A 15976-nucleotide genomic window follows, 5' to 3' on the forward strand; every position below is an offset into this window, starting at 1 on the left:
CCCTTCCTCTCCCTTCCTCTCCCTCTCTTTTTCTTTCTTTCTCTCTCTTTCTCTCTCTTTCTCTCTCTTTCTCTCTCTTTCTCTCTCTTTCTCTCTCTCTCTCTCTCTCTTTCTCTCTCTCTCTCTCTCTTTCTCTCTCTCTCTCTCTCTTTCTCTCTCTCTCTCTCTCTCTCTTTCTCTCTCTTCGTCCTCTCTTTCTCCTTCTTTTTCTCTTTTTCTTTCTCTTTTTCTTTTTTTTTACTCTTTTTTTTCTCTCTCTCTTTCACTCTCTCTGTGTCTCTGTCTCTTTATTTCTCTCAGCTTTCCAGTGATACAACACTGTATTTTTTAGTGATGCATGTCCATCTTCAAGTTTTTGTTTAATGTAATTGTGTTTCTTTATGGCAAATCCATCCATATAGTACACTGGATTATTCTACATTTGCTGTTTTTTTAATACGCTGATTTGATTTTATGTAATTGCATCAGTAATAATGTAGCAAAAGCCCAACAGACTTCCTTAAAAAAGCATAGTATCTAGTTATCTGATTGAAAAAGGATGCAGGAGATAACAAAATAAGCTTGTAAAAAGGAGGGTGCTATCTGGAAATACTGTTTATGCACAACTTTTTAATTGCTTGAGACTGAGTGAAGCTTCTGAATTATAAAATGGCACAAAGAAAAGGTTAATATATTTTACCAGGAAGGAAGAGCTCAGTGTGTCAGACTGGGGGTGTCAGAAGGTTCTCGTTAAYTGTCTGCAAAGCCAGCTCTTTTGAAGAAATCTCTTAGGATACTTTGCTAGGATTCATTTGATTAATTTAGATATCTGTGTTATGGAATCACAGGGTAACTGAGATACAGTTGGACCTTTGGATGTCRTTTAGCTCAACACCCTGTTCAAAACAGGAGCGATTTCAAATGTAGAGCAGGTTGCTGAGGGCTGAGTCCAGCTGAGGTCAGGGACGGAGGGTCCTTGGCCTGACGTGCCCCAGAGAAAGGCCCCATTCATGTGTGAGGTGGGGAGGCAGTAACCAGCGTGCTCCAAGCTTGCCAGACCCATCCAGGGGAAACTTCCATGCAGTAAATCCTCCTTTCTGAAAGTCCATCTCTTTCCCTTGGCTTTTTAGTATCCCAAGCTAGATTCCCCAAGCTGGATGACCTCTGTGTTTAGCCAATGGAAGTCGCAGTGGCTTATTCTCTATAGGGTAGCCAGCAACAGTAAACACTGTTTTGCAAACTATAGGTCACTCAAGGCGAATAGTGCCCTATTTGATAGTATTGCAGCAGAAATCTGGAAAGAAAACGGAAGGTGGAATTCTTGGGGAATTTCTACAGCTTTCTGACACACCAGGATAAAAACTTCATCCCTGGTCTGTTGAKCTATAGAAAAGAAAACAGCAGGGATGTGGTGAGTGTGGTTGATTTTTACCTCTTGGTTTAAGTTCTTACTGCCTGTCTCCGTTTGGAAGGTTCCCCTCTGTAACGGAGCCGACGTCACGGAATATCGGCTGGAGTGGGGCGGCGTGGAAGGCTGCATGCAGCCCTCCTACTGCGGGCCCGGCCTCAGCTGGGAGGTGAAGGGGCTTCTGCCGGCCACTCTTTACTACTGCAGGGTGCAGGTAAGGAGGCGGCGGTGCCGCGGAGAGCCGCGGCCGCGGGCGCCGCCCCAACGTGGCCTCCGCTCTTGCAGGCGGCGAACGCGGCGGGCGCCGGCCCCTTCAGCGACGTGGTGGCCTGCATGACGCCCGCCTCCGTCCCGGCCGTGGTGAGCTGCCTGCGGGGCCTGARCGAGCACGAGGTGGAGAATCCCCATTATTCCCCCTCCACGTGCCTCGCTGTAAGCTGGGAGAAACCGTGTGACCACGGCTCCGAAATCCTCGGCTACAGCATCGACTTCGGAGATAAGCAGCCGGTAACCGTTGGGAAGGTTCTGAGCTATTTCATAGAGGGCTTGCAGCCAGATACAACGTACAGGTAGGCTGGGCAAAGGCTCTTGTCCTRTTCCTTCCAAAGGGTCCTCTTCCTTCCGCAGGGAAGATTCTTGTTAATTTGCTTATTCTCTGCGTTGCTCTCTGGGAAGTAACCCTRGCATCCAGGGAAGCTTTTTAATCATGGTCTGCATGCTTAGATGAGTTGTGTTTACTTTCCTTACCTAAACCATTTATTTTGGGTTGTTACTGTGGTAGGTCTGTTGTATCTCTCTTGTTCACATGTGAATTTGCTAACTGAATTCAGATTCAAATACACATGTTCATGGTTGTGCCACAGATAGATAACTTCAGATATATTTGACACTAAAAATTCATCCAAGGAATGAACCTATTAGCAGTCTGAATTGTGCAGATGTTTGACCCCACGATAGTTCATCATACATTACATAGACAGTATTTCTGTAGAAATACTGCCTATTTGGGTGTCATTGAACAGAAGGGACATCAGCTTGAAAATCTATCATCAGTTTGAAATCTTTGAAAATTTTTCTTACCAAAAACATCCCTTATATTTCACATGAGCATTGTTGAAAAATATAAATGTAAAAATTGTAACTGTATCTACACACTCCACCTTCCTTTTACGAGGACAGGTCCTCTGTGTTAAAGGGAAATGTCAGTCCCACTGAAATCAAAGTTATTAATTTTTATTTAATTTAAAGCAGTTTAAAGAGCTGTTGCTGTTCAGGTCAGCAGACTGAAAAATGAGATACTGCAAAGACACTTAAACATTTCCCTCACGGAAGTGCTTTCGTAGAACACATTTTTGAGCTATAGCTTCTTTGTGAAAATCAGAGATCACACATAACTAACCTCTTTTCTCTAAGAAATGAACATAATGTTAAGTGTTGCTGTATTGGGAAAAATATATTTATTCATAAATCAGAGTATCTTCCTGTGTTTTGAAACCAGACTTCTTGGCTGTTTGCAAAATGGAATTATTGTGATACCTTTTTTTCCTAGTACCAAGATACTCATAGAATGCTTAAGGTTGGAAGGGACCTCAGAGGTCATCTAGTCCAACCGCCCTGCTCACGCAGGGTCACCTAGAGCAGATGGCACTGTTTTAGCGTTTAGTTGTATTAGCCTTCTTTAATAAAGGGGCTTAGACACACTTTGCTGATCTATAAAGTTGCCTTTTAAATCTCTAAAGTGTTCAGAGTAGTGGTTATTTTCTGTTTTTACATTTTAGAAATCAATTTCTTGGCTACTTTGCTGGCTCTTTTCCAAGCAGAGCCAAGGTGGCCTGTGTTTGAGGGCACCCGGAGATCTGGTGCCAGAGATGCCCGTGTTTTMGGTGTACTGACTGGACAGCAGCCCTTTATCTTCAGATGAATCAACTCTGTTCTAAAAAGCCCTTAAAATTTTATTGTAGTCTTCCTTAAACCGACCTGATAAAACGCGAAAGCCCAGGGTGAGAAACACAAATCCCATGGTTTTTGGCCATCACAACGTTTGATACAGGAGCAGAAAAGTGGAGCAGACTGGAAGTAGCTGGTGGAGCTTTTGCATCTTTGTCCTGTTGTGAGTGATGCAAATACACTAATGTATTTACTGTGAACCAGCCCRACTGGTTCAAATGTCCCTGCTTCACATGTGGCAGGGGCAGGGACCCTGTGCACGTCCCTGGCAGGCTGGCCCAGCACAGTGTTAAGCAGCAGCTTCATCCCTGAGAGCACCGTGCATTCGGTTGCTCCYATTCTCCCCCGCGTGTGAACGGTGGAAAGAGCCAGTTTGTTTTCAAAACACCAAATTAATGGCTTTTTCTTTCCCTTTGAAACAACAGGATACGAATCCAAGCCCTCAACAGCCTCGGAGCGGGTCCCTTCAGCCCCACGATAAAACTGAAGACGAAGCCGCTGCCRCCGGAGCCGCCCCGCCTGGAATGCGCCGCCTCCAGCTCCCAGACGCTGAAGCTCAAGTGGGGCGAGGGGGCGGCGCGGGCGCTGCCCGACGCCGTGCAGTATCACCTGCAGATGGGCGACAGGAGCGGCAGGTTGGCACCCACATCTGCCCTCTGTTACCGCAGGCTGAGCCTCAGAGGATGGTTCCCAAGGGCAGGATTCCCTTCGCTTTGAGTTGCAGCAAACGGAGGAAAKCGCTGCTCGCCGGGTGGAAGGACGAGGGTGATTCGTGTTGGAAACATTCAGGGTTATGAACAATTCCTATTTTTTATTTGCCATTCAAGATGAAGAGTTTTGTCAGGTGTACCAGCACTGCTCCTCTGTCGTTAGCTCTTTTGCCAATCCTGAGCATAATCAGGCCCTATAAATGCTCCCAATGCCGTGGGAGAAGGGTGGATTCGTCCCTGCTTGCTGTCTTTACATGGAATTATTCCTAGGGGAGAATCAACTGTATTGAACTATGTTTCAGAATGATCCCCTCTCTTAGGTTAAATCAGGACAAGAAGCTGTGCCTGAACAGCAAGACAGACGTATTTATTGTCATGCCTACCATGTCTGAACCCTGGGCAGCTTTAGCCTYCCAGTGGCACAGGGCAGATCTGCCAAGTGAAATTGTGCTGCTCTAAGGAGAAAAAGAAATGAGACTCTTGACTGGCAAGATACATGTTGCCATTGCCAAAGACTAGGATCATTTTCAGGTACTGCCTGTAAAATAATGAGTGAAGGTAGGTGAAGGCAGTAAAGCTGTAGGAAGAGTTAAACGTGTGTCCTTGGGCTACCCAAGAGCAGCTGCTCTGCAAGAGCTCTGGGACAGGACTTGTTGTCCCCTACAACTGTGACACAGACCTGAGCTTCAGGCAGGATGCCCATGTCTGACAAAAGCCTGCAGGAGCAGTTGGATCCGCAAGTGACTTGGGTGTAGGAAGGGAGAGCTGCAGAGGTGCAAGCAGATGAAGTCTAGTCCCACCTGGTTTTGGAAAGCTTAAGGATGCTGGGGGGCAAGAGGGCAAGGAAAAGCAGCATATGCTGCCTCTTACTGCGAGAGAGCTGCTCTCCCTTCCCCTTGTCTCGTATGCAGAAGGGTTTGGGAAGGGGCTTAGGGGTCACCTCGGCCACGAGACAGTCTCTAGTGCCCTTGGTTGCTTTAAATGAGATTTTGTTCCAAAGCCYTGAGAAAGCAAAATGCAGCCCTGGAAAATGAGCTGCATGTTTTATAGTGATGTCAGACATGGTTTAACTTCAAAACAAGTACTTCTGGGTTTCACATTTGGTTTGGGGAAATGATGCGAATTTCAAATGAGAAGTTTTCTGACTTCATAGCCCTTTTCTGTGTTTAATATAAGCTATTTTTTTTCCATTTTCAGATTCGTATCGATATACAGAGGACCGTGTCATACGTACAAAGTGCAAAGGCTCAGCGAGTCCACGTCRTACAGATTTTGTATTCAGGCGTGCAACGAAGCCGGCGAAGGCCCCCTGTCTCCAGAATACGTTTTCACAACCCCCAAATCTGTTCCAGCTGCCTTGAAAGGTGAAGGGTTCTCCTTTTGGGAGGGCTGGCAGGGGCATTTTATTCCTGTGAAGCGTTCAGGGTGCAAAGCCCTTTCCAGGGTGCAGGGGTARGGCTTGTAGGGAAACATTTCTTTAATACAACAGCCTGAAGCCTAAAATATTTGACCCAAAAAGATCTGGGTTTTGTACATGGGTGTAGGGTATGGGATCTGGGTTCCTTAGCATAAAGAGGTTAGAAACGTTGCATTCAGGAGAACGTGACCTCATTAATTTGAGATGAGACTTTGCTAGCACATTTAGAATAATTARTCTTTATAAAGAATCATTTAAACAACATCTTTTTTGTTAGTGGTGGCTTTTCCCTTTTACCCATTTGCAATCACCACATTCTTCTTGCTTTCTTTAGTTTAGCTTGGAGAAAATCTAGATTATATGAAAGCAGGAGAGTTATATGTTTTATTAGCTCTGGTCTTGGAAAAGGTGGTGAGAAGAACACGTTTGACTCTCAATCTTTTGTTTCTATATTTGAGGCAAAAATAGCAATTAGAATTCAGGTTTTTGTACAGGTCACTAGAAAAATAGTGTTAAGTAATAGAGAAAACAGAGCTGGCTGTTTTGCTACAACATTGCTTTTGTGTTCTGCCTGCTTTATTTCTCCTTCAGCCCCAAGGATAGAGAGGATAAATGATCACACTTGTGAAGTCACGTGGGAGGTTTTGCAGCCCATGAAGGGTGATCCAGTCATCTACTGCCTTCAGGTCATGGTGGGGAAGGACTCAGAATTCAAGCAGGTATGAGGTGCTTATGTCACCGTAGGTTTCTCGTGAGTCCTTTTGATAGTTCATGCAAGTCAAAGATGATTGTGTTCCAGTGTGTTCTTAATTGCCCATTCCCATGTTTTGTTTTTAAGTATTCCAAGGTTACCACCTAAAACATTTCTAAAAACATTTTCTCATAGAGTATGTTGAGGTCACTGTGAGTTATACTGATGTTGGCTGAAGAGGGATGTGGAGCTGCTGGAGAGAGTCCAGCGCAGGGCTACSAGGATGATCAGGGGCCTGGAACATCTGCCCTGTGAGCAAAGGCTGAGGGAGCTGGGTCTGCTCAGCCTGGAGAAGAGGAGGCTGAGGGGGGACCTGATCAGCGTGTATAAATACCTCAAGGGAGGCAGTGAGGGAGGAGGAGGGGGGCGGCCTCTTTTCAGTGGTGGGCAGAGATAGGACTAGAGGAAATGGCCACAAACTGAAGTACCAAAAGTTCCACAGGAACCTAAGGAAAAATTTCTTGACAGTGAGGGTGCCAGAGCCCTGGCCCAGGCTGCCCAGGGAGGCTGTGGAGTCTCCTTCTCTGGAGATCTTCCAAACCCGCCTGGATGCCGCCCTGTGCCCCGTGCTCTGGGTGTCCCTGCTGGAGCAGGGGGTTGGACTGGGTGATSTCTAGAGGTCCCTTCCAACCTCAACCAGTCTGTGATTCTGTGAATTCTGTATTTATTGCTAACACCTCCAATGGGAAGGCAAATGCCACAGCCTGCTGATGGGAGGGAGAAGACCTCTCCTTAGCAATGTTGAAATTCAGGTCCAAATCTGTTTCTAATATAGCTCAGTCATTAGTTTCTGATCAGAGGAGCATCTCAGTAGTAGGGAGTGCTCTATCCTCCCAGCTGCAAGAGTGTTTCAGTTGCAAGTTTGGTTATCAAAAAGGGCAGTTTGAAGAACCAAATTACAAATTAGTTGGCATGTTAAAGAGGATGTGGAGTGCCAGTTGAGCTTCTCTGTACACTCCTTGATAATTGACATAAAATTAGACTTGTAAATTCTGCTTCAYACTATTAAGCAAGCAAGTTTCCTTCCAGAAAGGAAGCACAATTAATTCTGAGGCACTTATAATTTTATTATCAGTCAGTATTAAGTAAGTGTTTTCTCTGCTGTGGTAGATTATAGGCCTTAATATTTTCATGAATCATCATTTCTTGTGTGGCACTGTGCATATTAGGTCCATCTGTTACTTTTTTTGATCCAAGATGTAATCCAAAGGTTGGTRTCTTGCCACATGAATGGTCCTTATTGCAACTTTCAGTATGGGAAGTGGGAAGTGCAGCACTCGGTGCAGCGCTAGGGTGCAGTCAGCGTTCCTGCCACTCAGAGCAAACTGGGATGAGCAACGTGCTTTGCCAAAAGAGTGGGATAGAGAGACACACATGGATATCACACATAGGCATGAAGCACGTGATTCCTCGTTGCTGAAGGACTGGGGCTGGAAGGGGCCTCTGGAGACCATCCAGTCCAACCCCCTGCCACCAGCAGGGTCACCCAGAGCATGGGGCACCCGATTGTACCCAGGCAGATTTGGGGTATCTCCATAGAAGGAGCCTCCGTGTCCTCCCTGGGCAGCCTGTCCTGGGGCTCTGTCACCCTCKCAGCCAAGAAGTTCTTCCTCAAGTTCAGGCAGAGCTTCCTGTGCTCCAGTTTATGCCATTGCCCCTTGTCCTGTCACTGGCCCTGGCTGAAATTAATGCGGCCTCGTGCTCTTGCCACCCTACCAGAAGTGCACACTCTTGAGATCCCCTCTCAGCCATCCCTTCTCCAGGCTACACCAGCTTCCAGCTTCTCCTGTCAGAGATGCTCCAAGCCCCGAGTCATCTCCAGAACCCTACGCTGSACTCTCGCTGGTAGCTCCCTGGCTCTTCCGTGCCTCCTGCAAGAGGAGCGTGCGTGTGTGTCCACACGACAACAATTTGTCCTTTCTTCTGCTTAGTGAGACATTTTGACGTGGATAACGAAGTCGTACGGGTGGGCACATTTGGGTGTGCAGCGTTGTGACCGAGGGCACCGTTTCTCCCTCCCGGGCAGGTCTACAAGGGTCCYGAGGGCTCCTTCCGCTACGCGGGCCTGCAGCCCAACTGTGAGTACCGCTTCCGCGCCTGCGCCGTCCGCCAGTGCCAGGAGGCAGCGGCTCCGCACGAGCTCGTGGGCCCCTACAGCGCCGCCGCGCTCCTCGTGGCGCCCAGGACGGAGGCGCCGGCGGGCGCCGCCAAGGAGGCGGCGCGGGCGCCCCGGACGCAGTGGTCGCAGAGCGACCAGGCGTGCGCCGCCCTCCTCCTCGCCCTCTTCGCCATCTTCTCCATCCTCATCGCCGTCATCATCCAGTACTTCGTCATCAAGTGAAGGAGGCAGGGTTGGGTTAGAGCGCCGCTGCCCATTACGTTTTACTTTCTCATAATCGAAAAATAATTCTGTTCTCTTTCTTTTACAAAAAAAAAAAACAAAAAGAAAAAAAAAACAGGCATTTAGCACCGGCACTGGGACTGTCGCAGACCTTTTCAGCCACTTTAAAACGCTTACAGGTAGGTAGAGGCTGACTCGTGTTGTCAAGATGCAAGCCACCGAAGTACAACCTTTCCTTTCACATGCCTTCTTGCAGTACAACCTTCCCATGGGGCAAGCAGTGCTTGGGGAGCAGGGTTTGAGCGGCAAACGCACGCGGAGAAACGGCTTCCTGGCCCACACCTTCCAGAGTCACTTCCACAACAGGGAAAGAATGTGTAGAACGCATTTAAATCGTACACTAACCACCTTGGGCTGTACACAATATTAATCCGATGCTGTGAAAGCAACTTAGCGCTGTATTTCTACCTCCTCATTTGTCTTAATTATTTGGGAAGCGGGATTGGGAGGCGAAGTAGAAGGGGCTTTTCTCAGGCAGCAAATAATAAACTGGATGGAAGAGCAATGCACGAAAGAAGCTTCTGACCTGATAAATGTGGAGTTCTTCACTGCAAGTAGATGCTTTGGAAAGACTGCAAGGGGATGGCACAAGTGGTGTATCTTGCCCCCAGGATTGGATGTTTACCCGTAAAATAAATGCCTCTAACTTCTTACGAATATAGGAGGGAGAGTGTGAGAGAAGAACTTTTTAGATTTATTATTTAAATTAAAAAAAAAAAGTCATTTCCGAAGTTGACCTTTGATAGGATGCRGTTTCTACAGATGTCTGTGCCCTCTGAGTTTGGCTAGTTGCAGATTTTCCCAAGATAAAATTCATTACCAAATTGTTGCTGTTCCCCCCAGCATTCACTTGCCATATCCACCAGAATCAAGCACTGCCTTTTTTTCCTCCCCTTTTCTTAATATTTTTTTTCCTTCCTTCCTTCCTCCTTTGGGGCACCAAATCGGAAGACGAAGTGTAGTACATTTGCACCAGAGAACTTAAAGCTGCTTTTTTTCCTTGAGATCCTAATGTTTAATGTAATGTCTCTTTGGATACTGTACCAAATTGTTGATTGCATGTAGTTAATGTTGCATTAGAGCACTTTGCAATCGCCTAACTCATCAATGTTTTGTGAGCTTGCATTTGTGAGTTCTTGGATGACCAGACTGAATTTTCTCAAGCATCCCATTGCACATCTTGCTAGATGTCAATGACTGCCAGTGACACAAAGCTTGTAGTGAAACTCTCTTTACAAAAGAAAAACTCTTGTCTCATCACACTTACGTTATTTGTTATACACTTTGTAATTAGCTCTCTTAATTTATTTGAGTTACGAGATAGTGGATCATTAATGACTCCTAGTTGTGTTGAGTTTAGCCTTTTTAATGGTATTAAACACTTCTGTCAGTCTTAATAATAATAAAAAAAGGAACCTCTGTCTTGTGCTTTGAAGATCTCTGAAGAATTTCTTATATTAGAACGGGCATGTATTGTAACTGTTTATACGTCCAATGATCTGTGCTGTAGAATAATGTTGCTGAGTTTTGTTTTAAAAAAGAAGCGGAGAAGAACGCGGCCTCCAAGCGGCAAGAATGATCTGTCTTTAAAATGTACTGTATGTTTACACTTTATTTCAAATATGTCATTTTTATGTATAGGCAGATGTACCTTCCCCCGAATACCCTGATAAACAGGTGTTTTCTAAAACCTTCTTAAAAGTGCCATGTTTGGCAGTACAAATGAGGTTGTGTGGAATAGCCCAGAGATTTCTTACGGTTGAATGTCTAAAACGGTTCAGATTTGTTACTACAGTTAAATCTGCAGTGACGTAGGTTTTTCATAGTAAAACTCAAATGAACTCCTATTTTTGATAGTCATTTAATAGTGTATTTGCCATTTGAGCCTCAGTGCGTATTACTGCATTGAAGACAGTTTTTAATGTAATCTTAATTTTACCTCATATACTGTACATTCCAAAATAAAAAAGAGAGAAAAAAAAAAAAMCTCTAAACTTTTTAAAACGTTAGAGAATACACTACCAAACATATCACTTTGCAATTGTAAAATGTCGGACTTCATGAAGACGAAAATGTATAGTCTCCTAGGAAAACAAAATGCATAAAAACTATGTAGCAAAGTATCTTTAAAAAAAAAATCTGTGGAAAAAAATAAAAGCATCATTCTTTTTTTTTTTCTGGCCCGCCGTCCCTGGTGTCGGGGGCGCGAGGGCTGCGGCTGCCTGAGGAGCGAGGGAGGCGGCAGCAGAGGGGCTGGGGAAGCCGCTGAGGGAGAGGAGCCGGCGGYGCAGGGAGGGCGGCCGGGATGGTGCCGGGGGCCGGGACCCCCTGGCACCGGCAGCGCTGGGGTGCTGCCCGTCACCTGCCTCCACATCCTGCGTGGCTGCGGGGCCCCAGCACCCCAACACATCGCCTCCTGCGTGGGTGACACCCCCTGCTCCTCCCGTTACTGTTGTTGCTGGGATCGTTGTTGTTGCTGTGACTGTTGTTGTTGTTACCTTTAGCGGGGGTCTCGTCTGCGGTCTGTGGGAGCCCTCGCACCCAGGCTGCCCTCGGCTGCCGCAAACAGAGCAGGGGCAGCAGAGAGGAAATCTCTGGGATCAACAGGATCCTAAATCTTTGGGAATCGGTAAGAYTAGAGGAAACAGCCATAAACTGAAGAATCAAAAGTTACACAGGAACTTAAGGAAAAATTTCTTGACAGAGGTCTTCAAAACTCACCAGGAGGCCGCCSCGTGCTCTGGGTGTCCCTGCTGGAGCAGGAGGGTTGAACTAGCTGATCTCTAGAGGTCCCTTCCAACCCCATCCATCGTGTGCTTTTCCACCATGCCCTTGCAGCCTCAAGATGCCTCTTGGTTTGCATTCTCCATACAGTCTCTTAACCACTGTGAGCCTACACGGTATTACCACAAGGAACCATCTATAGCCCTTCCATCTGCCTAATGACTGCRGCAAGATTATTACCACCAGCTAGGCAAAGGAATCCAGATGTCCTGATCTGTCATTATATGGGTAACATTTTAAGCAGCGGACCATCATGGAAAGCTGTAGGGGAGGTCCCTGAGCAAATASAGCCTGCAGCAACTGAAGCAGGACTACAGATTGCCAAGGAAAAGGTTTGACATACGAGCCCCTGGAATTCGCTAGGATGGTGAATAACTGATGGTGAAATTCGGCCCCAACATGTAAAAATCAGCACTGGACCAATATGGACTCTTAATGACCTGCAAAAATTGTTAAGGATTATAAATTGTACCCGGACGGTGACTGACCTTGCTAAAGAGGAATTACGACCTCTACAACTCCAGGGAGGTCCGGACCTGAGCTCCCTGCGGCAGTTAACTCAGGAAGGTCAGCGAACTCTAGAAAATGTTGTGTGTGCAATCAAAAACAGAGCAGAAGAGTCAAAGAAGAGCTTGAAATAGACCTTGTTACTATACATAGTAGGTACCAACCATTCGCTGCTGGGGGACACYTCAATGACAGACCCACTTTTAAGTACTGGAGTGGCTTCTCCTGCCCCATGGACAATCCAAAAGAGCTGTTACTGTAGCAGAACAGTACGTGCATCCCATCCGAAAAGGCAGAATTCACCTAAGGACATTGAATGGTCATGACCTAGGACAGTCTATTTTCCTGCACTAAAGAAAATCTGCAGTGGCCTTTGGCAGAACAATTGTCTATGCAAACAGAATTAGCTGATTTTATGGGACAGCTCAATATTCACTACCCTCCACACCGATTGGGGTCAGAATTCCCCAATATCCCCTTCTTGTTGAGGCCACAGTGGCAGCAGACTCCAGTGGTAGGAATTGCTGCATTCACAGATGGATCCGGGTGAACTAGGAAAGCGGCCATTGCTTGGAAAACATCGAAACACTTGGAATGGCACTGACGGACAGAGGTGTCCGGAACCACACAAGGAATAGAGTTAGCAGCAGTAGTTAAAGCGTTCAAAAATTTGCTTCAGAAAACCCTAACGTTGTAACGGGTTCTCTCTATGTGGCAGGACTGGTAAAGTGTCTGGAAGGGCCTTCCCTCCGTGAAGTGACCAATCCCCCATTGAGGGCCCAGCTGGGAAGTTCACGGACACGGCTGAATCAATGACCCAATCCCTACTTTATTGCCCACATGTGATCACACACTACAGTGCCAGGGCCATTGGCTGAAGGAAATAGGGTATCATAGAATCACAGAATGGTTAAGGTTGGACGGGACCTCTAGAGACCATCTAGTCCACCCTTAAGGGTAGTTGACCAATGCACGATGACAGCAGAGGTTGGGCCTGACCTATTTCCACAAGCGAGACCATCACACAACATTTTCCCCAAAATGCACGAGCCTTAGCCAAGCAATTCCAACTGACCAAAGCCCAGGCCAGACAAACCACACAGACGTGTCCCAGTTGTCGGCGTGTGAGCATGATGGCCCTGCAGGAGCTCGGACACTTGGGAAGCAATGGAGTATCCAGCATATATTTGGTATCCCCACTCTCCTACCAGGCAGGCAATCATTGAATGTGCACATCAAACTTTGAAGGGCAAAAAACCACGATGGTCCCTCCRTGCTGTGTGTGTGACCATGACTATCCCTGCAACCCGATTTTGGCACCCAAAAAAGGCACAGGTAACGTTAGAGCAAACAGCTCCCTGTTTAGCCATGTCAGCACCGGAGAACCCTTTCCAAACACGTTGGTAGGGGTACATTTATCTAAAAGAGAATGGGGTCAGCAACATCGCCGCCCAGGTACTGATCAGCCGAAATGTTGGTGCAAAAGGGGTCGGGGAAGCTCTAGCACCCAAGAGGCCGAACAGTGGAAATCTGATATGGGGAAGACGAAGGACTTTCCTGTGAAAAATCTTCCCTTGCAGGAGGTGGATATTTTAGGTAGCCTGAATGCCCCCGTCTGTTTATATCTCAACTACTCTCGGGGGCMTAACCTAGATAAAACGGGTATCGAGGCAACCAGCAGTTCCCCAGTCTATCAGAATCAGCCTATGTGGTGTAGTGAGATTGTAACTAAACAATTCCCCCCAGGAGGTGCGGCTGGTGGATTATTTCTATATGACTTATTTGTAATATGTGGAGATTGAGCGTGGAATGGAATCCCTCAAAAGGCTGTGGGGTCCATGTGCTGTGGACCCCTTACTCTCTCTCACCCCAACCGCACGGATACTATGAGTTGGAGAGACAATCCCCTGCACAGAACCAGGCATGCATGACCCTTTACAGGGCAATATGATTCGAATACAGTATTTTGGAATGCTGCAGAACTAGTGTTTAGCTCCATTATTCCGGGAATTGGAACTGCTCAGGCTCTTAATACACTTAATATTAAAAAGAGGCTGCTGGTTGGCCCAAGGGAGTAACACCACAAGTGTAGCRCTACCTGGGCTCTTAAGAGATGCAGACTCTACACATCATGCTGCCCTTCAGAACAGGGCAGCAACTGACTTTCTGTTACTAGCCCACRGTCATGGCTGTGAAGATCTGGTGGGGATTTGTTATATGAATTTGTCTAATCACTCCATATCCATCCATAAGAGCACACAAAGACCAAGGACGTGCAAGGCAAAGACCTAGGGCTCAAGCCTGAAACTGTCCAAGATGTGATTTTATCATCACTGGATCTGAACAGTTTCTTTGTTGTTCATGGGTTCACAACCCATCACAACACTGCAAAGAACAGGAACTAAAGCTTGTGCTCCAGTTCCTGCTCCAGCCACATCACTTGGAGCTGAGCAGCCTGCCGAGGAAAACAACTTCCTGGGACCCTTTCCTGCCTGGTGGCCCCTTCTCAGAGAGCACCTCTAGGCTTGTGTGATGGGTCTCCAACCACACTGGAGACCACTATGCAGGATGGYCAAAACTACTGGCCAGCTAGTGTTGTTTTGAGTGCCAAGAAAACTCATACATCACTTCTTACGGCAGTTTTCAGAAGTTGGGGGATGAGGCTGCAGATTATTTTCACATCAGTGTGGAGTGGCGTGCCAGCCTTTGGGCTTTTTCTGCCTCTCCTGTCAAACCTCCATAGTACTGCACAAACACTGAATCCTCCCCACAGGGTGTAGTGCCACGGACAGCTAAACCACATCTGAATTAAGGAGGGAGGGAAGAACCTATGTTAAACATAGCCCTTATAAAAATATCCACAGTTTTCAGGAAGAAATTACTTTCCCAGTGAATTTGCTGCACTATTCCCTGGGCAAAGAGTCCAAATGTCAAGGCAAGGGCTCCTAAGACATGGTGATATCACCTCTCTTTTGAGGCCTGTGTACTACTGAGCGGGGAAGAAGCTGCACTCAAAGCTAGTTAATATTTCGGAGTTTTTTTCCTGGGAAAGGGTTTGGGTGTTTCTTTTTAATGATTGCAGTGTGCAAGTACTCCGGTCTTTCTGGGTCCAGCAGACACCATGCATTTCTAACCATTACTCCACCACCTTCAACAGCAAATTTCTTCAACAAACCATTGATTGTTTCCATATGAATGCAGACAGTCCTGAAGTAAAGTAAGTTCTTCATAATAAAATCTCCAAACTCATACATACAATCAATAAGAATTTTCCAGGTAATCACACACCCTTTTCCTCCTACGATATATGGAATATGAAGCCAAGGTGTAATTCAGTTGGGTTTCCATTAACYTGTTAGCCCATGAGCTGAGGCAGTCAAAGCCAACGGCAGCACTTGGTACCCAAGAGGTAAATGAACCCTCAGCATTGCCTCAAATCTARGCACACATTATTAAAATATGAAAAATAATTGGGAAAAAATAAAGCTCTGCTGCCGCTCTTCCAACCTTCCCCTCACCATGGCCTTGAGCAACCCCTACACAACCCCAGAGCGAGCCTCAATCTTTACTGGTAGGTGGTGAAGAAAAAYTTTGGGTGCTGGTGCCATCCTTCTCCAGCAGCCATTAAGATGSGTGTTTTAATGAGGAAAAATGCTTCTTAAAGCTCTCTGCACCACTTGTTCTCCTACAAGAGGGTCATCACCACATAGATAGAGTCACTGCTTCTACAGAAAAGAAACCTCCTGGGGGAAATGCTCCTTACATCTTCCCTGAGGGAGCACAGGGAAGAGGTTCCGCCAGGGCGGCAGCTCTGTTGGGAGCCATGGCGTGCCAGCGGTGAGGGGAAAGGCCATAACTTTTCACGCACTTAACGGCCACGGCCAAACGTGGCGCTGCTTTGGAGCGCGAGGCCCCAGCGGCAGCCGCCCGCCCCGAGGCGCCGCTGGGGGCATCATGGCGCCCGCGCCGCCGCCTCGGCTGCGGGGCCCGAGCCCGGCCCCGGCGTCTCGGCACGCGGGAGTGCCGTGGATAACGCCCGCTTGGAGGCACGTGGCTGGCGGTTAATGCCTAT

At 47.0% G+C, this 15976-nt stretch overlaps 1 protein-coding gene across 3 annotated transcripts in view; it reads left to right on the plus strand.

The window, feature by feature from the left end:
• Nucleotides 1-10271, plus strand: part of FNDC3A (fibronectin type III domain containing 3A) — a 105861-nt gene extending 95590 nt beyond the window's left edge. For 2 of the 3 annotated variants that reach the window (XM_026053277.1, XM_026053278.1), the window contains exons 21-26: nucleotides 1452-1601; nucleotides 1673-1956; nucleotides 3760-3969; nucleotides 5242-5408; nucleotides 6053-6180; nucleotides 8239-8553. In XM_026053277.1, coding sequence (XP_025909062.1) covers nucleotides 1452-1601; nucleotides 1673-1956; nucleotides 3760-3969; nucleotides 5242-5408; nucleotides 6053-6180; nucleotides 8239-8553 — 1254 coding nt within the window. Of the gene's footprint in view, nucleotides 1-1451; nucleotides 1602-1672; nucleotides 1957-3759; nucleotides 3970-5241; nucleotides 5409-6052; nucleotides 6181-8238 lie in introns of all 3 variants that reach the window. The other variant, XM_026053279.1, reaches the window with a different exon arrangement.
• The last annotated feature ends 5705 nt before the right edge of the window (nucleotides 10272-15976 follow it).

Source organism: Nothoprocta perdicaria, unplaced genomic scaffold (genome assembly GCF_003342845.1).
Source record: "Nothoprocta perdicaria isolate Ctin4 unplaced genomic scaffold, notPer1 scaffold_98, whole genome shotgun sequence".
In the NCBI taxonomy this organism is placed as follows: Eukaryota; Metazoa; Chordata; class Aves; order Tinamiformes; family Tinamidae; genus Nothoprocta; species Nothoprocta perdicaria.